This window comes from Hippocampus bargibanti, linkage group LG20, assembly GCF_051943395.1.
Source record: "Hippocampus bargibanti isolate YZ-2025 linkage group LG20, ASM5194339v1, whole genome shotgun sequence".
Lineage (NCBI taxonomy): Eukaryota > Metazoa > Chordata > Actinopteri > Syngnathiformes > Syngnathidae > Hippocampus > Hippocampus bargibanti.
Genome location: NC_142753.1, coordinates 9,363,802 through 9,391,497, shown reverse-complemented (window position 1 = coordinate 9,391,497; position 27,696 = coordinate 9,363,802). Strand labels below are relative to the sequence as shown.

The 27,696-nt window shown below is 41.0% G+C and overlaps 1 protein-coding gene across 4 annotated transcripts in view; it reads left to right on the top strand.

Annotated features, from left to right (window-relative positions):
* rbms3 (RNA binding motif, single stranded interacting protein) overlaps nucleotides 1-27,696 on the top strand; it is a 159,698-nt gene that overhangs the window by 105,774 nt on the left and 26,228 nt on the right. For all 4 annotated transcript variants that reach the window (XM_089023398.1, XM_089023399.1, XM_089023396.1 and 1 more), the window contains exons 6-9: nucleotides 5,221-5,300; nucleotides 24,421-24,527; nucleotides 26,214-26,257; nucleotides 26,686-26,782. In XM_089023398.1, coding sequence (XP_088879524.1) covers nucleotides 5,221-5,300; nucleotides 24,421-24,527; nucleotides 26,214-26,257; nucleotides 26,686-26,782 — 328 coding nt within the window. The remainder of the gene's footprint in view (nucleotides 1-5,220; nucleotides 5,301-24,420; nucleotides 24,528-26,213; nucleotides 26,258-26,685; nucleotides 26,783-27,696) is intronic.

Below are 27,696 nucleotides of genomic sequence, written 5' to 3'. Positions count from 1 at the left end.
AGCAGCGTTGCAGCAAAGTGGACGATTGTCAAAATAAAAATGAAAAAAAAACAACATACAAAAGTAGCCAAAAAAGTCCATAAGGTTTGTATACCTATATGCAACGTCAGCGACTGAACAAAATCACAGAAGCACCAGATGTGGCAACCAACATGAATAATACATCATATATCGACATTCTAATCTAAACTATATATATGCAGATTGTGGTGAATCAGCCCTCTATTATATGTGGATAAAAATACGATCATCGTCTCCACAATCGAAGCAGACGAATCTGCCCGAGATCCGATGCTAATCTTAATTCCTGACGTTGTTGTGATGCTTTGGGAAAATCATCTGAATATGCCCGGTTGAAATGATGCTGTTGCAAATGGACAAATAATAATAATAATAATAATAATAATAATAATATCATCATACGACTACTACCACTACTACTACTACTACTACTACTACCACTACTACCACTACTACTACTACTACTACTACTACTACTACTACTACTACTACTACTACTACTACTAATAATAATAATAATAATAATAATAATAATAATAATAAATCATCATCATCATCATCTCAATAATATCAATAACAATGATATAATAATCATCATACTACTACTACTACTACTACTACTACTACTACTAATAATAATAATAACAACAATAACAATAATACAAATATTACTACTACAACTACTACTACTACTACTACTACTACTAATAATAATAATAATAATAATAATAATATAATCCTCATCATCATCATCCTACTACTGGTACTACTACTACTACTACTACTACTACTACTACTACTAATACTACTAACAATAATAGTAATAATAATAATAATAATAATAATAATAATAATAATAATAATAACAGTAATAACAGTAATAACAATAATCGCAATAATAACAATAATGACAATCATAACATAATAATAAAATCCTACTGGACCCTCCGCACCCTGCCCACCACCTTTTCCTGTACTCACTTGAACAACTGTCTGCTTGGTACTTTGCAGATTTTCTCACAGTTGTTCCTGAGAGGTACCATTTACATTAAGGGAGTAGATTAGATTAAATTAGATTAGATTAGATTAGATTAGATTAGCCTTTATGAGTGTCCTCCATGCTTATTGGTCTTGTCTATTTTTGATGGCACTAGTGCAGCATTTTCTGCCGGAGACAAATTCCTGGTGTGTTCTCCATACTTGACCAATAAAAATGATTCTGATTCTGACATTTTCAAAATCACCGCGCCACATAACGGAACATTATTTTTTTTTCCCGCTATTGAACTTCCACTATCCCTAAAATGTGTAACTCCCGTGCGTTACCCCGACAGCTGCCTGAGGTTGAACCACGAGGGGCATTAGAGAGTAAACCGAGCTAAGTGTTTGTGGGCTGATCCATTACTGTTATCAGAGCCCATTACTCCAGTCTGAGTACTAATCATTGCAGACAGCAGCACTTGATGCCATTAACCAGCAGCGCAAAGAGAAGCGACCGCCTGCCTCAACGGCCAGCCTGGCTCGCTCACGATAGCCGGCGAACGCCGAGAGTTCCACATCCTTAGCGGCCGCCAGACTGTCTGGCTGAGCGCTTAGTTTTCCCATGAAGCAAAACCACCTGTCGGCCTTATTGACTCCGCGTCTACCCACCTGTTTACTGTCTACCTTCGTGCTCTCTTGTTGGAAAACGAGAAAGGGAGGGTGACACAAGTGGAGGGCAGAGAATGAATGGCCGGAGGGGGCCTGGAAGACTATGAATAAAATAATGGCCGAATGAGAATAGTCTACGAATAACTGCTGGGGAGTAAAAAAAGTTTTAGTGAAAAGAAATGGATTCCGTCAGATTTTCATGGTCAGTGAACACCATCTTACCTAGGCGATATGCCAAGGAGAATTTTATTTTTCTCAAAATGGAGAACTCTACCACATAAATCATTTTATCTTATGAGAACGTCTCTCCTCAGACACACCGCGAGGCGGTTCAATGTTAAGATTTCAATTCCGGGTGAAGAAAATGAGAGTACATAAACCACAGTCATGACCTTGTACCATTTTTTTTACGCGAGACATAGTACAGAATATTCCGACTGCGACATTTTAACTGAGATTTGATGGCTCGTGATTAACCAATTCGAGCCTCGCTGATAAGGATAAACCGTACAGCAAATGGATGAATGAACGAATTGGCTTCAAAATTGTGTTTTGTCAATAAATCAAATCTTGACACTGCATACCTACATACAGTAATATCAGGACTACAGAGTGCATCTGATTAGAAGCCACCTCTGTCCATTAGGGATTGTCACAGATAGTCGGTCGGACACTGTGGACAAAGGCTCGAACCCAGAAAGATTGTCTTTACTGCTGGCAGGAGACGCAGCTGTTCATGACAGACTCCTGGATTCTGCAACCCTGTGCCAAGCTGTTTATTGAGAGTATATGCAAATTTAAGTAACACATTAGTAACACATAGTTTTCTTGATTTAAATACCACGCCCAACCACCAACAGCTATAAACACTAGAGCATAGACATTTTAATTGGTTGTCTTTCCCTGAACCGATAGATTTGTAACCCAGCTAATGAGCTCTTGTAATCCTGTGAAGGAGTTTCAGGTCGTAAATTGCTTCGGTGATAAAGGAGTTTCCGAAGTCCTAAATTCTTTCCAAGGCCAGATCTCCTAGATGAAGATGACAGTTTAACTCAGATTGACCCCAGGTTGTCTGTGCTTTAATTGCGTATTCGAGTCACACATGTTGACTAAGCATATGACAGCATGAAACTTTTAAATATGATAACTTCTTATTCTGTCTAATCTCTATCAATGATCCACTTTCACGATCCTTGCTAAAATCTGTAAAATCTCACATTGTTACGTGTGATCAGTAACTTTGTGGTTTTACAAAGATTTTTGTCACGCTGTTTTCGACACTCGCTATTATGTATAACTATTATAATCGTTATATACAGTAAAGTCTCGTTATATCGATATTGGATATATCGATAGTCCCGGTTATATCGATACTATTTTTATGCACGCACGGAGAAAATTACATGGAAACAGGGTCGGATATATCGATAGTCCCGGTTATATCGATCCAATAAACCAACCAATAATTCTCAAGATTCTAAAAGGAGAGGAGTAGCAGTACCGTACATTGCAGGAGTTTCTGAAAAATTACAAAGAGTCCTTTGGCAACATAAAATTCCTACTTATTTCAAACCGATAAACACGTTAAGGCAAAAATTAGTGCATCCAAAAGATAGGCTACCAAATGAAAAACAAAGTAATGTAGTTTATTCCATACATTGTAAGAATGAAAATTGTAAAGAGCAGTACATTGGGGAGACTCAACAAATTCTCAAAAAAAGACTTTATCAACATCGCAGGGATAATACTAGTGGGCCTCAATCGGCAGTACATTTGCACCTAAAAGCTACTAACCACTCATTTGACGACAATGAGGTTAAGATCTTAGCGAAAGAACATAGATGGTTTGAAAGGGGGGTAAAAGAGGCGATTCTTATAAAACAACAAAATCCTTCATTAAACCGGTCTGGTGGTGTGAGGTTCAATTTGGATCGTTCATACAATACCCTGCTCAGGCAAAACAGGTTAGGCAACTTTCGCAATGCTGATGAGGGTCGTTATGCTGATGAGGTGATACCGGGGGGAGTGGGGGTAATAGGCCAATCGTTAGTCAGGAATGTAGGAACAATCAGTGGGGCCACAGGGGGGGGTCCGCGCCCCCCCCAACCTGAGAGTAGGGACCTATCATAGCTGTGTCCGGCGCCACTAGGTCTGGACATTAGGGATATATAAATGGGGCCGATACGACCAGTCAGACTTTAGTTCGCTGACGAAGTCTCTTGGATAGGAGGCGAAACGTCCGAAACCTTCACTTTTGTACAGATGACGGCTGAAGAAACCTTCTCATCGACTCACATGAGATGATCTAAAACTGGTTAAGTGCCATTGTAATGGAGTGAAATGTTAGATGCCGTTAAGCTAAAAGATGGACGACGCTTGCAAGAGTGAATGTTGACATCTTCCAAAGATGGCGGATGAAACAAAAGGATGGTAGCGTGAGTGGCGTAAGTACGAAAAAAAATGGAGGAAATAAGCAAGGTTGAAAAACGGGGAGGAATGAGAGAGCCGGCAAAAGGAAGAGGTTGAGACGGGGCGCTGAGAGTAAGATGGATGGGGCAGAGAGAACGATAAAGAAGCTCCGTTCAAAGGATAAAAGAGGGATGACGATGGAGATATGATAGAAGGAGGACAGAGGAGTGGGCGGCTGACAGAATGATAAGAGTATTCTCGGCGGTGAGAGCGAATCAAGCACGGGACTCTACAAAGCTATGAATTTTGCAACAAAAAAAAAGTAAATTACCGCCGATGTTTAGAGAGTTGTTTTCTGGTTTCACGTGGTAACCCATTCACTGCCAGACGATGTGCAAAAAGGTGGCCACTGCAGTGCCAGGATTTTTGTCATTTTCACTCAAATTGCAGGACCTACAGAATATTGAGTTTTAGGACGACATGAACATTAAATGCAGGATAAGAAACCTTCGACAGTCTTGTTTCATCAGATTAAAAAACTGTTAATTCCTAAATTAGATGGGTCTGGAGTTATATGAGCTTGAAATGAGGGCAACTGTACAAAAGGCAAATACTCCCCCCTCGTGGGTAAGAAAAACATTGCCAGAGTTCTGACCAACGCTTTATCGACACCCCTGCCACAAGACATAACACAAATTCAAACAAATTCAGGAATAGCGCTCCCACGTCATATTTTTGATACCCGAATAAATTTGGGAATGGCAGGCAGCGAACGAGTTGAGAAAAGTAAAGAAATAAATAAAAAGCTCTTGATTCAACTCTATGAACTTCTCACTTGGTAAATCAAACCCGATTGGTTTTAATCTCTGCTAATCTCTCGGATCGTTTTAGATTCAACACTTTTTCTGAAGTGTGTGTGTGTGTGTGTGGAGGGGTTGGGGGACAATTGAAGTTGCAGGAAAAACTGGGTCTTTTCATTGTTTTTGGTCAGGCAGTCTTTGGACAGCTATCGAGTTTCATTCAAATTTAGCCCAGTTGAGGACACCGCATTTTCCTCGCAGTGCTGCTTACTGTATAAATCCGTATTAGAAATCTCCAATAAATCAAATCCAAAACACTGTATCTGTTTTATGTTTCCAGGATGGAATCGACAGAGAAATGTGAAGTCGTTATCCAGCATTTCAACGGAAAATACCTGAAGACTCCACCAGGAATTCCAAGTGAGACCTATTTTGACCCCCTTTCTATCTTTCGGATTCACTCGTGATAACTATCTGTGTCAGATATGCTGTTGAGATTGTTTTTTTTTTGTGCCACACGGGAACTTCTCAAACGAATTTCAGAGAGTGACAGACAGAAAAATAGAGAGAGGACTTAATATTCACCCCTCATGCCTTTGTGACATTTTTTGCAATCTTGCTAAAAGCTCCTACTCTCTTCTCTTTGCTCTCCTGCTCACCGATGCCACGTCCTCTCTCGAGTTGAGCGAGGGGATCGCGGACAGAGAGTGGAAATGGGGGGGTTTGTAATTCTGCGTGTGTGTATGTTTGTATGACTGGTCTTGTGAGGACCACTAAACTGTTATACCATACGTAGTGAGGACATTTTTGACAAATGAGGACCTTTTGGCCGGTCCTCACAAGTTTTTCATTCTAAAGGCTTCTAGAAGGTCTATATATGCATCTGTTAAAGTTTGAGAGAGGTCCTCACAAATTCACCCAAAATATTTTTTGGTGTGTATTTTCATTTCGCTTGGATACACACACTTTTTACTCACTGTGTGTGTTTATGTGTGCGTGTGCGTGGTTAATGAGAGGCAAAAATTCACACCACAAAAAGTAAAAAAGTAAAGATATTTTAATCAAATTTACTACAGGGGTGAGGACTTTGAATGTACCCATTCAGAAAACCTCACTCTTGCTGTTATTTCAGTTTCATGTCCACTTTTTATTTCTTTGTTTTTAAAGAAGTTGAAATGGGAAATGGAGTGATATTTAGTGTTCAACTGTAACACTAGTTCTTCTCTAAATTTATCAGCAACGGTGGTCGTCACTCCTTATCTGGAGTTATCCGGACCTCACAAAACCATTGAAACGGGAATGTGTGTGCGTGTGTGTGTGTGGGGGGGGGATACAAAATAACAGCGCAATGGAGGGGATGGGCAAGAAAAAAGAGGGCAAGGAGCGAGGAAAAAAAAAATCAGAGGGCAAGGCATGTAAAGTGCCGCCGAAGCAGTTTCCATGCCAGGTACCGCTCGACGTCTCCCGGCAGGATTTTCTAGCCAGACAAGGCCCCCCTTCAAAAGAGCTCTCCTTCACCCGCGGGGCAATTTCATTAACAATACTCACACCTCCAAGCAATATGGCGGAAACACACCCTATAAATGCCTTTTTTACTTTCCCGTAATATCTCAGAGAGTCTGGATTTCAAATCTCTCAGCTACTGCATAGCCAACAGCTATTAAAGGCAAGGTGAGGGAATTATACTCCAATTGAGCCATGTGAGGAAAAGCTTTAAAGGGGTAAATGACCTTCGCCTTTAAAAGTCATTTAGCGACCATTTTGAATACCTTTGTCTTTGTCTTTGCTAAAAAATGAACGAAAACATTTGCATTGAACAGACGAAGTAATCATTCATCTGTCAGGATTGTAAATGGACTATTTAGATACAGTAATACCTCGGTCTACGAACGCTTTAGCTCACGAACTTTCCGCCTTACGAACATTAAATTCACGAGAATATAATCTTGGCATACGAACTACAGTAAAGTCGCGTTATATCGATATCGGATATATCGATAGTCCCGGTTATATCGATACTATTTCTATGCACGCACGGAGAAAATTACATGCAAACAGGGTCGGATATATCGATAGTCCCGGTTATATCGATATTTTTTCGGACTCCCTTGAATATCGATATAACGAGACTTTACTGTAGTTTTTGGCAGGTGAACCAAACCACACAGCGCCACGGCGGTCTAGTTTTCCATACCCCCTTTGAGTGCAGATGTGATTTGTTATCAAGTGGAGTACTTTTTTGCTATGATGGGACTGAAAAAGACCCCACCACAGGCTAGTGTTAAGCCAAAGAGGACACAAAAGAAAATCACAGTCAAGCAGAAGAAGGAGATCATCGGAAAAACACGAACGAGGTGTGCGTTTGTGTGACTTAGCCTCCCAGTACCAGTATGTCAAGTCAACCATTGCTACGTGTGGCTAAGGGGGTTTCTGTGTTGTCTAAGCAATGGTGTCAGGAAATAGGAGGTTTAAAAACTTCTGTTGATTTGGATTAACGAAAAACAGGGGACCGTGTGAGTGAGGGTATTATCGGCGAGAAATCACGCCAACTTCACTCGGATATCAACAAGAGGCAACTACATCAACGACCATCACAAAGGTAAATAAAACGACTTTATTATATAGTACAGTTTATTTCTTTAATTACAATACAATAGCACATTTATTATACATAAAATAGGGTATATTTTGTGGAGTTTTAAGGCTTATTTAGTAGAAAATCATGTTTTACGGGGACCTGGGAATGGATTATTCTCATTTTAATGGTTTCTTATGGGAAATAAATGTTTGACAGATGAACTTTTTGCCTTACACACACTTTCTGGGAACCAATTAAGTCCGTAAACCGAGGTATCACTGTATTTGGAACGAAACCACCCCTATGTAAAGAAGCAGAAATTTTCTGATCCCACTACACTATGTTCAACGCGGACATTCCACTGCGGTATTTCCCGAGAGTATTTCGCCGTGCGGGGCAGTTTTTTCATCCATTTTTTTTTTGACAGTTTCAACATCCACCCCTTCCCCCCGGAGAGGAAAGCCGCCACGTGTGCATGTCGAAACCCGTGCGACAGCCGTGACCACTGCTCTCTTACCCGTACGCAAACCGCACGAGCATAAATATAGTTACGCTCCACTAACGTTGACCCCCCCTGCCCCTCTAACCCCTGCGGAATTTCAATGCGCTTCATACTCTATTGTGAATTCCCATCATTTTACTTTTGGAAAAAGTGCTGACATGAAATCTCATTATAAACCTTTCATGCACGCTTTTAATAATAATAATAATAATAATAATAATAATACATTTCATTTCTAAGCGCCTTTCAAAACTCCCAAGGTCACTTTACAGTCACAGGAAAAGTTTTTTCTGTGGGTGAGCAGCGGCAGCCACACGCGCTAGCGTTTACTCAACCTGGAAGTCACTCAAACAAATAGAAAGCCAGCTAGCTAGCTAATAGATAGATAATAGGTAGCCAGTGTGATAGCCATCCAGTCAGCTAGATAGCTTATAGATAGCAAATAGCTAGCTAGCGATATAGCGAGCTAGATAACCCTAAAATGGACAAAATGTATATACTGCCCCCGTGTGGAGGGAAAAACATTGCCAGAGGTCTGACCAGCGCTTTATTGGCAACCCCCCGCAAGATAAACCAAAACCCAAACAAAGAGGCAAGATAATATTCATAATAATAATAATAATACATTACATTTTAAGCACCTTTCAAAGCTCTCAAGGACACTTTACAGTCACAGACAAGCATAAGTACAATAATAAATAAAATATAATCATGGTCATAGGGTCAAACGTCGACTTCCCTGTGTGGAGTTTGCATGTCCGTGGGTTTTTTCCGGGTACTCCGGTTTCCTCCCACTTTCCCAAATTCTTCACGAGAGGCTCATTGAACACTCAAAATTGTTCCTTGGTGTGAGTGAGAGAGCAAATGGATGTATGTGTGTGCCCTGCAATTGCCTGGCAACCTGTTCAGGGTGTCCCCAAATTACTGCCTAAAGACTCCAGCAACCCCGCCACCCCTCTCTTGTGAGTATAAAGCGGATCAGAAAATGGACGTATGGAAATTCTACAGCGAAAAAAAAAACATTCCTGGTTTATGCATTCAAGTTGTTCGGCGATCACGTGTCGATGCATGTAATCAGCCGTCCGGTGTCGGGGTTTGTTCACTCACGCCTAGTTGATATGATCAACGCGTAGCTGTCCAGCACAGCCGCCACGGTGCCTCAACACCCCCACTCGAGCCACTCTCCTCTGCCCACGTCTGATTTGGATTCAAAGAGAGCGACATGATCGATAGCCGTGATGGCTGGCTACATCTGTTTAGCAATTCCGTGCAATGCGGCAGCCGCCGTCGCCGTCGTCCGACCATGATGGCGCATATAGGATTCAATCTCTTGTATGCGTTGTATCGTAAGCGCCACGTTTAGATGGATTGATGACCTCATACGTGGAGAACAATCTCTGTTTAGAAAAATCATCCGTTTGTTATTTGTAGTTGAACACAAAGAAGTTTTTTTGTTTTTTTAGGGGTATCGGAGCATGTGGATTTACTCAATACACCAAATAAATGAAATACAGTGATACCTTGGCTTACGAACTTAATTGGTTCCCAGACAGAGTAGGTAAGCGAAAAGTGTGTATCCCAAAAATTAATTTCCCATAGGAAACCATTAAAATGTGAATAATCCGTTCCCCATAAAACATAATGGTTCTACTTTCTAATTTTCTAAGCCTTAAAACTACACAAAATATACCTTTTACCTTTACATTTTATGTATAATAAATATGCTATGGTATTATAATTAAAGAAATAAACTGTAATAAACTTTGTGATGGTCGTTGATGGAATGGAGTGACTGGTTTCATCAGCATTGAACACTTGATGAGGAACGTAACCTTCTTCTTTCACCATCTTGAGGAATGATCCCTTGTAGGTGCTTTCTCTGTGATAATTGTATCTATTTCCTCATCAATTGTGTTCTGTTTAGCTGGGTTGATAGCTTTTTGCATCAAGTATACAGATGGCTTGTGCGGGTTGTCTGTGGAGCCTGATTGATGAGACATTTTAACCTTGCATTGTACACTCTTCCTTTGAACTGTCAAAGTTGAAACTCTCTCACTGTCGTCTGACCGTCTCTTTAATGTTTAAACCACCCTCCGTCACTGCTGCGTTCTTGATCAATCACGTGGCTTTAACCGAAGACTGGGGGCGGGGAATAGAGGACAGTCGGCTGCCATTTTGTTGTTAGAACAACGGGCTCGTTTGCGAACGTCACATCACTCATTGAGGCAGCTCCGTGTACGAAAAAAGTCCGTATGCCAAGGTAAAGTTCGTTGGCCAAACTTATCAGCAACGGTGGTCCTCACTCCTGATCTTGAGTTATCTGGACCTCATAAAACCACTGAAACAGAAATGTGTGTGTGTGTGTGCTTGTGCGTGTGCATGTGTTTGTGTGTGTGTTTGTGTGTGTGTGTGTGTGTGATTTTGTGTGTGTGTGTGTGTGTGTGTGTGTGTGTGTGTGGATGTGTTTTTGTGTGTGTGTGTGGATGTGTGTTGCTGTAGTTGTGCTTGTGCAACAGACAATCCCGAGTATTAAAGCATCCTCCCCTATGCAAAATTAAGGCAAGTCGCAAATTCCTCATTAAGTCACCAAATGCCCTTCAGAAGCCGCCAGTCATTCTTGTGTCATCTCTGTTCATTTCCGTAGTGCTTCCTATAACCCCCCACACCTCCGACACCCTGACACCCCCCACCTCTAGCCCCCCGTCCTCCCATCTAATCTCATAGTCCCCATTGTTAACCCCATAGAGTGTTTAGCATGTAGTAACATGCCTCCAAGTGGAGATCCAGGCAGATATTTGCCATGATGATATCTGGGCCGACTCGACGGATTTGAAACGCCGCCGTCAATCACGTTTATGTCTCCGATGCCGTTTGTATGACAGCTTTCCCTTTAACAAGGCAACACAAAAGTACCACCGGTAGTTTATTGCTTTAGAAGGTGAAGGTGAGTTGTAAAGTAAAAAGAAGTCAGGCAAAGGTACTGTGATTTCATTTTAGACATTTTTTTTGGGGACAGCAATTTTCTAAAGTGAAACCACGACGAATAATTGAATGCAATTTATGATATGACAAATATTATCTACTCGGGTTTTTTGGACGTCAATCTGTTTTTGCACCCATACTTAACTCATTCACTGTAGTTCATGAATTTATTTGGGAATTGAAAATATGACCCAGAGCACCATTCCCGAATTAGTTCGGTTTTGAACTTTTTTTTTTTGCTTGAATGCCGATAAAGCGCTGGCAATGTTTTTTTCCCTTCCACAAGGGGGCTGCATTTCCCATGTTAGTGCTCTGTTCCAGATTCAGCTGTTTTAAAGCGCTACATAAACCAATATGTATGTATTGGATTTTATTTCGGACAGCCACCTTCATTTCAAGGTTATATAACTCCAGACACACGTCATTTAAGAAAGAACTTTTTTTTTCTGATGAAAGAAGAGAGTAAAGTCAAAGTCAGCTTTATTGTCAAATATGCTAATATGCATAACATACAGCACAGATGAAATTCCTGTCCTCTCTGACCCAGTGTGCAAGGCACTTAACAAACATAATAAACACGAAAACGGCAATTTGCCAGGCGAGAGAGGGGAACCGCTGCGTGTTCACGCGCCGCCATCTTGGAAAAGAAAATACATAAAATAACAAATAATAAGTAAGTAATGAGTAAGGTTTCTAACGCTGTACTGAGTGTTTATGTAGTCCTAAAACTCAATAGTCTCTGGGTCCTGGAATTCAAATGACAGTGACAAAAACCCTGGCATTGGAGTGGACACATTTGTGCACATGTCTGGCAGTGAATGAGTTAAGATAAGATAAGGAAACTAATGCTTTATTTGCGTTTACCATATTTTCCGGTGTATAAGGTACACCGGAGTATAAAGCGCACCACTAATGAATGGTGTATTTTCAAACTTTTTCCATATATGAGGCGCACTGGACTATAAATTGTACCATCAATGAATAAAAATAAGTTTAATAACAGATGCTCCCCTACATACGAACATTCGAGTTACGAACACCGGTACATACGAACATTTTTGTCATAACATATGTTGTATTCTCTCCAGTTGTACATGTACATATATTTATAGAGCATATATTTTATGAAATGCTTATTTCTTAGTCCAAACCAATACAGGTTACTTATACAAGCCTTCAACATACTTGTATACGCCTAAAACATACATTCCATACAAAATAGAGCACTGAAGCAACTTATGAACGAATTCATCTTATGAACGACCATATAGCATATGTTTTATGAAATGTTTATTTTTTAGTACAAACGAATACAAGTTACTTATACAAGCCTTAAACATACTTATATAAGCCTAAAACATACATTCCATACAAAATAGAGCACTGTATGAACAAATTCAACTTATGAACGACCGTTCGGAACGTATCTCGTTCGTAAATTGGGGAGCGTCTGTATTCTCAGGAAATCTGTCCTTTTCCCGGATTTTACCCACACGCGACATTAGGGGTCGGTGGGACTTACGAAGTGATTATCCGCAACCTCACTAAATCATCTAGCTTCCTGAGAAAAGGAAGGAAAAAAAATACCCCGATCAATTTCCCCTGATGCACTTTCTCATTATAACCTTATCTCGGCCGCAGACAATAATCTGGATTTGTCACGCTTTGTTTGTTTCGCCGCGGAAATATATCAGTCATGAATTAGCCGGGGATGAAGGAAAGGCGGTTTGACGTGTCATTCAAATATGAAAGTTTTCACCGGTGTCATTCCATAGAATGTAATCTTAAAAAAAAAACTTACTCCGAGAGAAGCGATGTTTTGCTAGCTTTTGGCTGATCTCACGGCCATTTTGCACTGCGCTCATGCGCAGCTAATGCAGAGAAACGGCGACGGATGGAAAAGGTTGCCTAAGTGAAAGATACACAAAGTTAGAAATATGCTGTGGAGGTGCGCCGACCAAGATGAATAAACGTGACAGGATTGGAGGGGAAAGCTAGGGAGAGAACAGATGGGAAAGGGCAGCGGGAGGGCGGGATTGGGGCGGAGGGGGGTGATGGGTGGTGTTGCGAAACAGAGTAGAAAGTTGGATCAAGTCATGCTTTTTTTTTTTTTTTTTTTTTTTTTTTTTTGCAAGGTTACATTTGAGGAAAGTTTAGGCTGCTGCATCTGCGGCAGGCGAGATGAAAGCGTGACATTGACTTTTCAGCCGCTTCCTGAGCTTGACCTGCTTGCCGTCGGCCCAGCTGTCCGTTGTTGATTCCCCACCACCACCACCACTGTCCTTCCCTTTATCTCTATGCCTCTCACCCCGCTTGGAGAGTTTCTCTTCATACATTTTGTTGTCGGAGCTTTTCCCTCTCATCCATCGCTCTCTTTCCATTTATTTTCCCCCGTCGAGGTCATATTTTACTGCCCGCGTTTTCTATGTAGTATTACAGGCGCGTCATTAGCGATGTTGGATTGGATTGGATTTGCTTTTATTAGTCTCGCCGTGGAGAAATTTACATTTCTCAGCAGCAAAGTTATGAAAGGAATTAAAGTAGAAAAACAAAATACAGGAGCTGCTGGAAAGGCAGCCACTCCCGCACCGCCGTCTCGTGGCTAAATAGAAAACGGTCAATTCAGTCTGTGTCGGGGCCACTACATACATTCAAGGACAACCGACACCATTTTTTGTTTCCTAACTGACATCAGAAAAACGTTTTATCGCATCTAAAATACACTAAGCACGCAGGCGGATATTTTTAGTCAAAGGCAAAACACCAATAAAAATGACTTCAAAATGACCCCGGAAATTGCGATTTTCAGAAGGTCCCGCCCCCTTGTTCGTGACGTCACGCCAGGACGTCTTGCCTTGCTCTAGAATCAAAACAATGGCTTCAGATTCGGAGAAGAGGCTTTCTTGTTACTCATCCAGTTATGAATATGATTCAAATAGTTCTGAAGAGGAAAGCATAAATGTTTGCAATCGATTAAAGAAGTCCATCCGTCTCATTTTGAGGCGTCTGGACTCCAATGTAGCGTCCCAGAAAATGCACAAGATGGCGCCCATGCTCCGTTGGAAATGGGCTGATTAGTCTGCTGGCAATTTGCGTCAACTAGTATCAAATAGTAGTCTTGATGCAACACACAACGATTCACCATCGCGTTATTTATGTTTTCCTTCTAATTTCATCATCAACACGAAGCTTTCAGACCAAACAAAGTACACAAAATGCATTATGTGTTGCTTTCTCGGTCAGGGGCGTTCCCTCCGTGACGTCACTTAGGGCATCGTCATCAACTCGAAAACAAGACTTCAGCACGAGTTTTAAAATGTAAAATATAGCTATATGCAGTGGAATACGCTCAGTAGAAGTCATTTCAAGTGATTTTACAAATTATGGACACAACTTGTCCGGAGGTATCGGTTGTCCTTTAAATATATGTACTGGATAGGTTAAAATGTCAAATATTGGGTGCAATTTTCTTTTTTTTTTTTAAGATCAGAAAGTCCTCCCATCATATTTTCTTTTGTCCAGCGCTGCGGTGACTTGTAAGCGGTCCCTCAAGTTTGCAATAATAGTTTATTGTGGAAGGGAAGTCACGGGGGGATTTTGTGTGTGTGGGGGTGTATTTTGACTTGCTCCAAAAAGTGTCGTGTAATAACAGCCACCACTGGAACTCAATGAAACAACCGCTGTGGCCTGCAGCACTTCTCGATGTGGAGTCGTTTGCTCCGGCCTCAATTTCAGTGCACGCAACAGAAGCGCCCCAGGCTGCTCTTATTTTCTTTTCTCTCATTTTTACTCACTTTTTCAAAGCTCTTATACTTTCGAGCGAGGCAGTTATAAGGTCAGGTGTAGTGCATCCAGGCCACAGAAAAAAAATGTCCATGAATTCATAATAAAGTGGATTAATAATACATTTTTTCGCAGCTGTATGTAAAGGCTTGTTAAATGAATGTGAGTTGAGAGGTGTGTGAGCTAGGTTGACGTGGTTCTTTTTTTATAACCACTTATACTATCGCGCTTACAACACACTTCTGAGATCGTTACCACATAGGCTTAGTTATGCTGATCAGAATCAGAATCAGAATCATCTTTATTGCCAAGTATGTAGAACACACAAGGAATTTGTTTCCGGTAGAACACGCTGCACTAGTATCGTTGTCAAAAAAACTGCTAAGTGGCACTATACACTGATGAGGTCATACCGGGGCAAATGGGGCAATCAGGCCAGTCGTAGACCATAATCAGTCAGGACAATAGTGGTAATCAGTGTAGCCTCAGGAAATAGTCCAGTGCTCCCCCCAACCTTAGACCAGGGACCTATCAGAGAAGAGGTCTGGCACCGCCACCTCTGGACAGTAGGGATATATACGTGTATATAGGGCCAGAGATACCAGCAAAATTTTAGTTCGCTGACGAAGCTTTTGGGATGAGAAGTGAAACGTCCAACACCTTCAAAGAAGTACAGATGACAGCTGAAGAAACCTTTTTATCGATCACTTATACAATTATTCCTCAAATTATTTTGGGGTAGCAATGAGTGACAACAAAAAGTATCCTTCGTCTATCTCAGGGAAGCAAATTGTTTTGGTTCTCCGGGCAGGTATCAGTTACACTTGGCAATTTCAATGTTACTGCGCGAGGATGCAGAAGGTGGTGAGATAAATCAAGCTGCTCCCCCAACCCACACCCTAAAAATAGCACGCAAACCTCCATTAGAAAGGGACACAGGCGGTGCGGGGACAAGCAGAGGTCACGGTAGTCAGCAAAATTATTTTGGGCGCCATCACCAAAACTTCACCAATGGACGGTCGCTCATTCATCCAACGCTCTGCTCTGCTCTGCAGGGTAGGGGACAAAAATCCGTGTATGAACCAAAAGGTGGAGGGAAGAAACTGTCACGTTGGAGGACGGAAATGATACCTGCTTTGTCAGTGTTTTTGCTTTCTGATCGCCCGTGGCTATTTTGGTCTTTTTCTGTCTACGTCGGCTTCCGACCACAGTTGTAGGTCTACTTCCACAAAATCCAGTGTAGTGTGTTTCCAAATAAAACACCACGATGTGCACTTTTATCGCACTCCAAACGACAAAAAACAAACAAACAAACAAGCATGATGGAGCAATATTGATTGTTTTTTTGACTTTGATACCTATGCTTTATTGAGATCTGTCAATGAAATGTTTTTTTTTTTTGGGGGGGGGTTAAATTTGCATGTGTAAAGCCAGTAGTCAAGGTCATGTAGTCATTTGCCACTTAAAAATAACCAATTTCAAGGTCAAACGGTCACCAGGATAAAGCATCATTAACTCGTTCACTGCCATTCCTGAATTTATAACATATTTAAAAACATATTGAATTGAATAATCATCATCATCATCATCATCATCATCAATAATAATAAATACACCAATAAATACATGCAAATACATTTAAATAACTGATTACATAAAAAATAATACATAAGTAATAATTACATTTATTAATAAATTGGTAAATAAATGGCGAAATTAAATACATAAACAATTAAATAAATACATCAATAAATAAAGAAATAAATATATGAAAAATGAATGAATGATACATGAATAAATAAATGAATAAATTAATTCATTAGAATAAATAAATAAATAAATAAATAAATTCATTAAAATGAATACATACACGAATAAATGAATAAATACATAAATAAATACACAAATAAATAAATACATGGGGAACAAAACATAATGTTAAAGGGATTACGGTGAGTGTTGGGGATCTTGGAACCTGAAACATCATTTGGTCAAATCAGCCATCCAATAAACAATACAATACAATACAATACAATACAATACAATACATCCGCATTTATATAGCGCTTTCACAACAGCTGTAGCTGTAACAAAGCGCTTCACATAATAGTCAACTTAAAGCAAAATAATAAACACACCAGTAAAAACATGGACACTTTTGCAATCTTAACAACTTTCCCCTTTATACTATTTGATGGGGAGTGTATCGATATTTTCCGGAGAGGAGAAAGTGTGTCCAAGCCCTCGCTCTTCTCATACCATTTACGAACAAGAGTAGACCAGCCATGAAGACCCCCTGCTAAGAGAGCTAATGGAGGGAGTGAAAAAATGGAGGGAAGGCCGTTTCTCTTCAGCATTATGTAAATAACAGGCTGGGGGAATTCAATAAGTAGCGGCCTCGTCAGACCTCATCAGCTTTCCCCCAATTAAGACCACTCGTCGTGGCGGTTGGTGGCTCGGTTGCCATTGGTGACAGATGAGAACCGATTCCACGGCGTTGCTAGGTTCGATCACGCTTTTATCCGCTTTCCCGGATGTTCATTCGAGTTGTACAACGAGAACCGCGGCCCATTTCGAACGACCTTGATCCGTCAATGGCGCCTCCTTGACACAAAACTCACATGAAGAAGCAGTTAGCTGTGGCGTTAGCTCGAGTGGGGGCTTTGGGAAGCTCAGTGATATCGATGTTACCCTCCCACATTAGCGCTCAGTGTTTTCCCCAAAGGTCAGGACACGTGGAGAACGTGGCTCTCCCATATTGATTACGATGCATTAACGCCGACTGAGAAAAACAAAGCCTTTCATTAAATCCCAGGAAGGCAGAGCGACTCAAAAGAAGCTTTGCTACCTTTGAATGTTTATTATAATAATATTAATAATAATAAATTAAGAAATAAAACACATAAAAGTGGAGTGTGCAATGTTGTTTGGCCCCCTTGCTTTAATACTTTGTCGCGCCACCTTTTGCTCCAATTACAACTGCAATTCGCTTGGGGTATGTTTCTATCAGTTTTGCACATCGAGAGACATTCTTGCCCATTCTTCCTTGCAAAACAGCTCGAGCTCCGTGAGGTTAGATGGAGTGTTTGTGAACAGCAGTCTTCAGATTCTCAATTGGACTCAGGTCTGGACTTTGACTTGGATATGTTTATTTTTTAACCATTCCATTGTAGATTTGGCGTTATGTTTTGGATTATTGTCCTGTTGGAAGATAAATTTCCGTCCTAGTCTCAGGTCTTGTGCAGATACCAACAGGTTTTCTTCCAGAATGTTCCTGTATTTGGCTCCAATCATCTTCCCGTCAATTTTAACCATCTTTCCTGTCCCTGCTGGGAACGGATTATTCTCATTTTAATGGTTTCCTATGGGAAATTATTTTTTGGGATACACACTTTTCGCATTACACACTCTGTCTGGGAACAAATTAAATTTGTAAACCAAGGTATCACTGTACATCCAATCCAATCCAATAAAAGGAGACTGTGAGTTTTTTTGTCTCTTCGTGTTAATATGGTTGCTTGCGGCAAAGCAAGACAGCTTCATTTCGTTAGCACAAAGGTGTCAAACTCATTTTTTTTTTCCTGAGGCCCTTCGGGGTTACATTATGACAACAGTGAAACCGAATGAATAGTTAATCATCATGTCATAATATTTCTTCACAACAAATAAAATTCATACGTAATTTTTTGGGACATGAACAACGTTGATCAAAGATTTGATTCTCATCGGACCAAAAAGCAGACAAATATCACGTCGCTTTTGCAACAACCTTTGCGTGTTTGCCAAGCTACTCTGTTTGGATGTGGCGGGTGGGGCGGATAAATAAAAAACAATGTCGTTTCTGTCAAGCGCCGGATCATTCCTTTTCATCGCGTTGTTAATTATGGTCTCGGCTGACAGCTGGGACACCGTCGCTACAACCGAGCAAATCTTCTCTCCCTCTGTCACAAAGTCACCCGATTCCCTCCCCCAATAATCCACGCCGTCACTCTTATCGATCCCTCGATCGCTGTGTCCGCGCATACAGTATGGTAGGAACCTTGACCGTTAATCAACAACACAGGTTCAGCATTGATCGTCAATCACCAGTGACATCATTGATCCGACTACTGGTGCGGCAAGAGGCTTGTGCCCTTAGTCGGGTTGTGTCATATTGATCACCTCTTGATACAGTATCAAGGCCTTTTTATTGGTAATTCATTTATCAGGGTGTACATTCATTTTTGTTACTGTCTGTATTCGCAAGGGGTTAATGGGAAATGAAAAAAAATAACATAAAAATTGCGTGTGTGTGTGTGTATGTGTGTGTGTGTGTGTGTGTGTGTGTGTGTGTGTGTGTGTGTGTGTGTGTGTGTGTGTGTGTGTGTGTGTGTGTGTGTGGATGTGTGTGTGTGTGCGTGTGCGTGTATGTGTGTGGATGTGTGTGTGTGTGTGTGTTTCATAAATATATTCATTCATATTTGTAAATTGGTTTTCCATGCAAATTCTTCACACACCTAGTCCCCACCATGTAGCAAAAACATGTAAATGCGTGTGTGTAAGTGTGTGTGTGTGTATTTCATAAATAGATTTTTTCCATTTTTGAAATTGGGTTGCCACGAGGCAAATCCATCGCACACCTAGTCCCCACCTTGTCGCAAAAACGTGTGAGTGTATATGTGTGTGTGTGTGTTTCATATATATATATATATATATATATACAGTAAAGTCTCGTTATATCGATATTCAAGGGAGTCCGAAAAAATATCGATATAACCGGGACTATCGATATATCCGACCCTGTTTGCATGTAATTTTCTCCGTGCGTGCATAGAAATAGTATCGATATAACCGGGACTATCGATATATCCGATATCGATATAACGAGACTTTACTGTATATGTATTTATATATTTTGGGGGGGGGTGAATACAGCCTCCTGCTGCTTCATTTTTCCGCTTTTGCAGCTGTCATAATCAATTTATAGGCCATGGTAGCCGAAAGGTTAAGGTTAATTGAAAGGTTGTTTTCAATCCCCCGGATCAAAACTGATAAACCGGGAAAACGGTAGCATTTAAATAGGCACCCCGAAAATCAAATTTTTCATTTGATTTCCTCTTCCTGGCAGACAATAGCGGGTTGTTTGAAATGCACCTTGGGTATAAATTTGACGAACTCTCTTAAATGTCAAACGCAGCTGGCCTGAAAATAGTATGAATGAATGACAGGCCAAAACTCGCCTTTAAATGCTACTCTGAATCCAGTCACTCCTTCATTTTTAAGTTTTAATTTTAATATATTTGTGGTCTATCAGAGATGTTCTACACTGTGGACACTGTGGACAAAGACTCAAACCCAGAACGATTGTCTTTACTGCAGGCAGGAGACGCAGCTATTTATTACAGTAAAGTCTCGTTATATCGATATTCAAGGGAGTCCGAAAAAATATCGATATAACCGGGACTATCGATATATCCGACCCTGTTTGCATGTAATTTTCTCCGTGTGTGCATAGAAATAGTATCGATATAACCGGGACTATCGATATATCCGATATCGATATAACGAGACTTTACTGTATTTATTATTCAGCTATTCCAGAGTTCCCTCTAAATGTTCGCTCAAGGTCAGGTGGATGGACAGTTATACTAAATTACAATCGGGATGATTCATCTCAATAGATGGGAGGCTTCACGCTTCACCGGAGTGTTATCCTATCCGACTAACAGGGACAGGGTTAGTCTCAACATCAGCCCACACAGGCAGCAACGTAGACAGGAACAACATCAGAGAAAGCCCACAGGCGAAGTCTGTCCACCGTAGCTAAAACGGTCTGCGAAAACAAAAACAAGACAAAAAAAAACAAACACAAAATAAATAAATAAAGACTTCAGTTCGCCGTTTGTACCAAAATTTGTTGTTGTTGTTTGTTTGGAGTCTATTTTTAGAGATTTGACTAACCGTTTTTTTTTTTTCCAATAGTGTTATTTATTTTTCAAAATAAAAAAAAATATTGATTACAAAATAAATAAAATGTGAGTAAGGTACGTTTTTTTTTTATCCTTACAAAATGACCATTGAACCAGTATAGAATATTTACAGTATTTACATTTATATTATATAGTATAGTATTCCATTTATATTTACAATATTTACAATTGGAACAGAGTTTGTCCAATGAAATCAGACAACAATTGAAAGTCGAGTGTTTCTGGTTCTGTTTTGGTATGTTGAGTTTGACAAAATTCCAGTAAGCAAGCAACATTCAAGTCATGAAATGCATAATAATAATAATAATACATTTCATTTATAAGCACCTTTCAAAACTCTCAAGGTCTCTTTACAGCCACAGGATACGTTTTTCTTTGGGTGAGCAGCGGCAGCCACCAGCTACCCGGAATAACTCAAATAGAAAGAAAGCTGGGTAGCTAGCTAATAGATAGCTAATACATATCCAGCCAGCTAATAGATAGCTAGTTAGCTAGATCAATAGCCAATAGATAGCCAGCTAGCTGGATAGATAGCTAACAGATAGCCAGCTAGATAGCGAGATGTCTAATTAACTTATCTGAATGTCAATAATAACTAAAATATTCAAAATTCAACAAAAACCTGTAAATGTTGAGGGAAAATAAAATATTAACTCATTCACTGTCATTCCCAAATGTATCCGGGAATTGAAAATTCCAGGGAGGGAAAACAAAAGACTCAGTATATTACACAAAAATTATTGAAAAAAGGCAGAAAATAGTTCAATCTTGCTCAGCCAAAATTATAAAAAGCACGTAATTCATGAATGTACTTCGAAAGTTGAGATGTAACACCAGATTAACATTCAGAAACAAACTTATGGCTGGTTGACTGCATGGAAAAGCTCCAACCAAGCCAAAACGAGTCCACTTGGCTTACTCTTGTCCAAATGCATCCGAATGTCACTCGTGTTGTTTTCTTAGCTGCAATGTTATTTTCACTCCACCATACACACACAAATATCGCTTTCATTCTCAAACTATTCTTATTTTCTGCCAAGTACAATGTGGTCGGGTGTAATTGCCACACTGCTCAGCTGTGTAAATCAGGCCCGTTTTACTGGAATCAAGATGGCGGACATCATGGGTTGCGTGGCTCTGGCGGTGAGTCAAGGGCCCTCTTTTGAAACGTACAAAACAAATAAAAAATCATAAAAAGCGGCACTTTACTGCGATGTTTAATTAAACGCCGCTGGCTCGTTCCGCTTTTAATGTAAATTTGTTCATCAGACTTTAAAGGGCCGCGGATATTTTCATCCCTCTGAATGAGTTAAAATCAAGTTGAGGATGGATAGATAGATGAATAGATAGATGCAATTGTGGGAGACTACAGGAGATGGATTAGCATGTCAGCGCTAACCCACATCACATCACTCTTGGAGTGTTGCAACGGCTCATCGATCAGCCCTCTGCCACCCACGTTCATAGCTCTCGCTTTCCTGTAATCCATAATATCATTTCAGGCTTTACAGTAGCCACCGTCTGTGTGTGTGTGTGTGGGGGGGGGGGCTGTATGGTAAATGCCAAGTAATAGCAGATCAATCGCGAATAGAGCAAAGCGGAAGACCCGACTCGTTACGTCTGTAAAACCCTCCGTGAGATTCAAACTAAGATCTCTCAGTGTGAAGCTTAGCGGCTAGCTCGTTTTTTTTTTTTTTTTATCTATTTATTTTCTTCTCAATAACCCCCCGCCCAACCCCACCCCGTCCTCTCCCTTCTCCTTGCCATGTCTTTCCCACAAATACTTCCTTCCCAACGTGGGCAGACAGGTCAAGCCTGTTGATGGGAATCAGACAGTTGTTGATCCAATTAGAGATCCACCCACGAGCAACGTCAGAGAACATCTGAATTCCAATAAAACAGTGTCTTCTCTCCCAACACGTCCTTGCAATAAAAAACAGATCAGGACGTCCGAATGGTTTCTTAGAGATGCTTAACTCCAAGCAACGACAACCCGCGGCCACCTTGAAATTTAATTTCCTTTAGCGATAGCTTTTTACTTAAGTGCTTAGTCGAAATGATGTTCTCAAGCCTTTAAAAAAAAAATCAAAAAGTGATGTCGGAATATGACAATCAATCCATCCAACCCATTAATATTCTTTCCCACCTGTTAAACGGTCTGGAAAATGAATGGATGGATATTCAAGCAAACTGCAAGATCCCCCCCTTGCGGATGATGAAGTCAGCAAGCCCCTTGTTGGACGCTTTCCTCACTTTCACTTTTTACTGGTGACTGATTCTCCCCAATTTACACTGCATTTTTTTGCCCGTTAACGCCTCTTAACATCTGTGAGTGGAGATGACGGTTTCGTCTGTGTCATCTCTGGCGCAAGCGCCCGCGTCGTCACGACTCACCGAACTCATAATGCGAACGCGATGACAGGAAGAGATGTCAGGTCCCCCCCCGTAGGCCAACAGGTGCGCCGTAGCCCTGTTTGGATAAGCTTGCTGACGATTGAGAAGCTTCTCTATAGCTACGACTGTTTACATCAGCCGTGATAAAGAAATACAGGTAACATCCGACTTACGACCGAGTTCCATTCCGACCAATAGGCCTTAAGTCGAAATGGTTGTAAGTCGAAATCCATTCAAAATTTTGAATAGAGAGACTCGGAGGCTAAATGACTTGCAAACTCAACCTCTCTGGTGCCATCACACGGTCGATTGCTGTGCGAGAGTGACATGCTGGCTGGCTGGCCAAAATTGTAGTACACGTTGCCAGCCTGCTCGTGCGTTGCGGTGCCAGGCGTAGAATTAACATTTTAAAAGTAGGGTTTGGAGCTCGTGTTTGTAAGTACAGGTGGTTGTAAGTCGAGCTGGTCGTAAGTCGGATGTTCTCATCGTACGTGCTCATATTTATATTTGATGTGATTATTTCATGTAAAATTACCCGGCCTATTCGAATAACGGTCGTGATGGCTTCATAGTGGGAATGAATAAAAGAGACCGTTGCTGTCTAAGTAAAACACAAAAGGGATTATAGCAAACAGGAACGCCTTGTAGAAAGAAATAAGCTTCGTCCGACGGAACGCTCCCACATAACCATCTCTGAGGTATTTACAAGAGCGATTACTGTGATTATGATTACAACAATACCCTCCGATACTCTTTCATGCGCCGCCAGCTCGGGATGGGCTCGGGTGGGCCTCTGCCAACATCAGCCATCTGGGAATTTCGCTTGAGAGCTCTTATAGAAAGCGGACGGAAGGGGTGGGAGGGAGCGAAGGAAAGAGATTTTGGACTACAGTTCAGTGTGGAACGCGGTTTTGTCCTCCCTATTTTAGCCTGCTATCTATTTGCTATCTATTAGCTAGCTATCTAGCTGGTAATCTATTAGCTAGCTACCTAGCTGCCTATCTATTTGCTATCTATTAGCTATCTGTCTAGCTAGCTAGCTATGTAGTTGGCTATTTATTAGCTATATGGCTATCTAACTAATTAGCTAAGTGTCTAGCTGGCTATATATTAGCTATCTGGCTAGATTTCTATCTATTTGAGTTACTTCCAGGTTAAGTGAACAATGCCGCATGTGGCTGCCACTTCTCGACCGCAGAAAAAACGATCCTGTGACTATAAAGTGACCTTGAGAGTTTTGAAAGGCGCTTAGAAATGAAATGTATTATTATTATTATTATTATTATTATTATTATTATTATTATTATTATTATTATTATTTTGTTTCCGCAGCTCCCACGGAGCCGCTGCTGTGTAAATTTGCCGACGGCGGCCAAAAGAAGAGGCAGAGTCAGAGCAAGTACCCTCAGAACGGGAGGCCATGGCACAGGGATGGCGAGGTGAGTGTCAACGGAGCGTTGATTTTTGCTTTGTGTCAGAGATGTTTAATCAGACACTGTGGACGAAGGCTCGGACCCAGAAAGATTGTCTTTTTACTGCCGGCAGGAGACGCAATATTCATGACAGACGCCTGAATTCTGCAGCCCTCTGCCAAGCTATTTATTGAGAGTATATGCAAATTTAAATGATACATTAGTAAAACATAGTTTTCTTGATTAGAATATCACACCTGTTGAGTTCTAAGCACGAACAGCTGTAAGCAATAAAACATTGTCTGTTCCATGAACTGATACATTTGTAACCTGGCTCATGAGCTCTTCCTGTGAAGGAGTTTCAAGTCATAAATAACTTCCATCTTTTGGAACTGTTGCGTCAAATCTACTAAAAAAAAAAGGTTGATGAAAAAGAACAATGAAAACACGCTCCTTTGCTGCCATACTAAAATTTCACTCCCAGTTCCACCAACGCGTGTGACTTGACAGGTGCTTTATATCGCACAACCCCAGGGACAAGAATTAGTACTCAAACCACTCGGAATCATGTTCTCGCAGTTCAGTACTGTCTTTGAAGCCGGGTCGTCGCAGCTTTTCACTATGTTTGAAAGTTTTGGGTGCGAGGGGGGGGGTCAAGAAGCATCATACGAAGCCTGTCATGGTTCCTCCCTTTATCCTCGTCGCGGCGGCAGAAGAGCCAGAAGCTGACTGCATCAGTAATCCCTCATTGGCTATGCTGAGTCCCTGGTCAGGAGATGCTTTGCTGGGGAATTCATCAGCACATCAAACCAAGGGCAGCACTTAGAGGAGGAGGAGGGGGGGGGGGGGCTTGGTGAGCGCCAGACAGCTGCTCATGTCTCCCACCGCTATTAGTGAGCATGTGAACGCACAAGAAAGTTGAAAGATATGCGAGAAAACAAGTGCGGGGTGGAGGGGGGGGGGGGTCAAGAATTGGGTGTTCAAAGCAAGCTTGAACGTAATCGCGAGGTTGAATTTGATCCTTTGGAGGTTGTCTTCTAGCGATGGGAATTCCGGCTCTTTTCAGAGAGTCGGTTCTTTTGGCTCGGCTCACTTAAAAAGATCCGGCTCTTTTGGCTCCTAAATGGCTCCTCAGTTTTTTTTTGTTTTTTTTTTTTTGCTTAAATTAATTACAGTAAAGTCTCGTTATATCGATATCGGATATATCGATAGTCCCGGTTATATCGATACTATTTCTATGCACGCACGGAGAAAATTACATGCAAATAGGGTCGGATATATCGATAGTCCCGGTTATATCGATATTTTTTCGGACTCCCTTGAATATCGATATAACGAGACTTTACTGTAACTATCGAAAATCATGTAAAATTATGTGAAAAACGAATTACTCATGTAAAAAATACACAACAACACAGCATCCACTAACTTTTTGTCACTAATTTGCATTGAAATTTGAAAATGAATTGTACTCTGATTACATTGATCATCTGTGAGCTGCTTGTTTTTTTTTTTTTTTTTGGGGGGGGGGGCCAAGCTCATCTTTTGCATCCAGAAATGATCATAATGACAAAAAAATGTAACTGACCATTTTAATGAAATCATCCAGTTCCCCGTTTCTCATCCAGTGAGCCTTCTTGTCACCAATTCTTATCCACCTCCTAAAATTTGAACCTCATCCTTTTTCTTGTATTTCTCTTTGTTCTCTTCCAGACTGGCATGGCATTAACATACGATCCTGCCGCAGTGCAGAACGGGTAAGAGTTCTGACCTTGGCATCTTTTAATACACACACCTTTTGCCAAATAGGAACCAAATCAATACGGCCGCCATACATAAAGATTAACGTAGTCCTTCCAACTCCTTGTTTGATGAAGGTAATCGATACCAACCTGTAATGTAAAATTTTGTTTGAAAGGGTCGTGGGTAAAGAGTGGAAGCGGTACATGAAAAGGAGAATGTGGTTAAATTGGTGCGCGTCGTGTGTGTTCTTATTTTACGGGTCTCTTCCAGTTTTCCTATTACCGGTGTCTGAAATAACGTCTGCACGGAGGCCCGGGGCGTACAACTTTTACGTCGGGCGTATAACTTTCAAAAAAAAAAAAAAAAAAAGTTTTTGTTGCAGTGATCTAGCAACGAGTAAGTTTTATCTCTGTTCTTAACACCCCTCTTTACCGATTCACAGGTTCTACTCTTCGCCTTACAGCATCGCCACCAACCGCATGATCGCACAGACCTCCATCACGCCCTTTATCGCTGCTTCACCCGTTTCCACATATCAGGTGGGCTGTAATACATGATGTCATTAGAAATGGATGCGTGTGAAATTGTCAGGGGGTGGGGGTGGGGGCTTGGGGAGGGGGGTTATTTGTCGATGGAGAAAGAAAGCAAATCGGGGGGACAGGTTGCAAAACAGCATGCCTTCTCTGATCATTTCCTTGACTGCCCCAGCGGTGCACGATGACATCTGTTTCATAGGCGGAAAACACAACAGGCATCCAAAGGGAAACAACAACAGGGATGGAAATCAAGTAGCGTGGACAAACAAACTCCTCCTGTTTAGTTTTGGGGACCTCTCTTCAGTCTCTCTTTTGATACCGTCAAGGGAGTATTCCTTTTGTAGCACAGTTAAAGGACAACCGACGCCTCCGGACAAGTTGTGTCCATAATTTGTAAAATCACTTTAAATGACTTCTACTGAGTGTATTTTACAAAGACTCCACCGCATATAGCTATATTTTACATTTTAACACTCATGCTGAATATTCAGGAAGTCTTGTTTTCGAGTTGGTGACGATTCCTGACGTGACGTCACGTCAGGAACGACCCTGACCGAGAAAGCGACACACAATGCATTTTGGGTACTTTGGTCTGAATACTTTTTTAAAAAATTAGAAGGAAAACACATAAATAATTCAATGGTCAATCGTTGTGTGTTGCACCAAGACTACTATTTTATACTAGTTGATACAAATTCGCTGCAGACAAATCAGCCCATTTCCAACTGTGCTTGGGCGCCATCTTGTGCTTTTTCTAGGACGCTACATTGGAGTCCTGACGGCTCGAATTGATACGGGAGAACTTCTTTAATCGATTGCAAACATTTATGCTTTCCTCTTCAGAACTATTTGAATCATATTCATAACTGGATGAGTAACAAGAAAGCATCTTCTCCGAATCTGAAGCCATTGTTTTG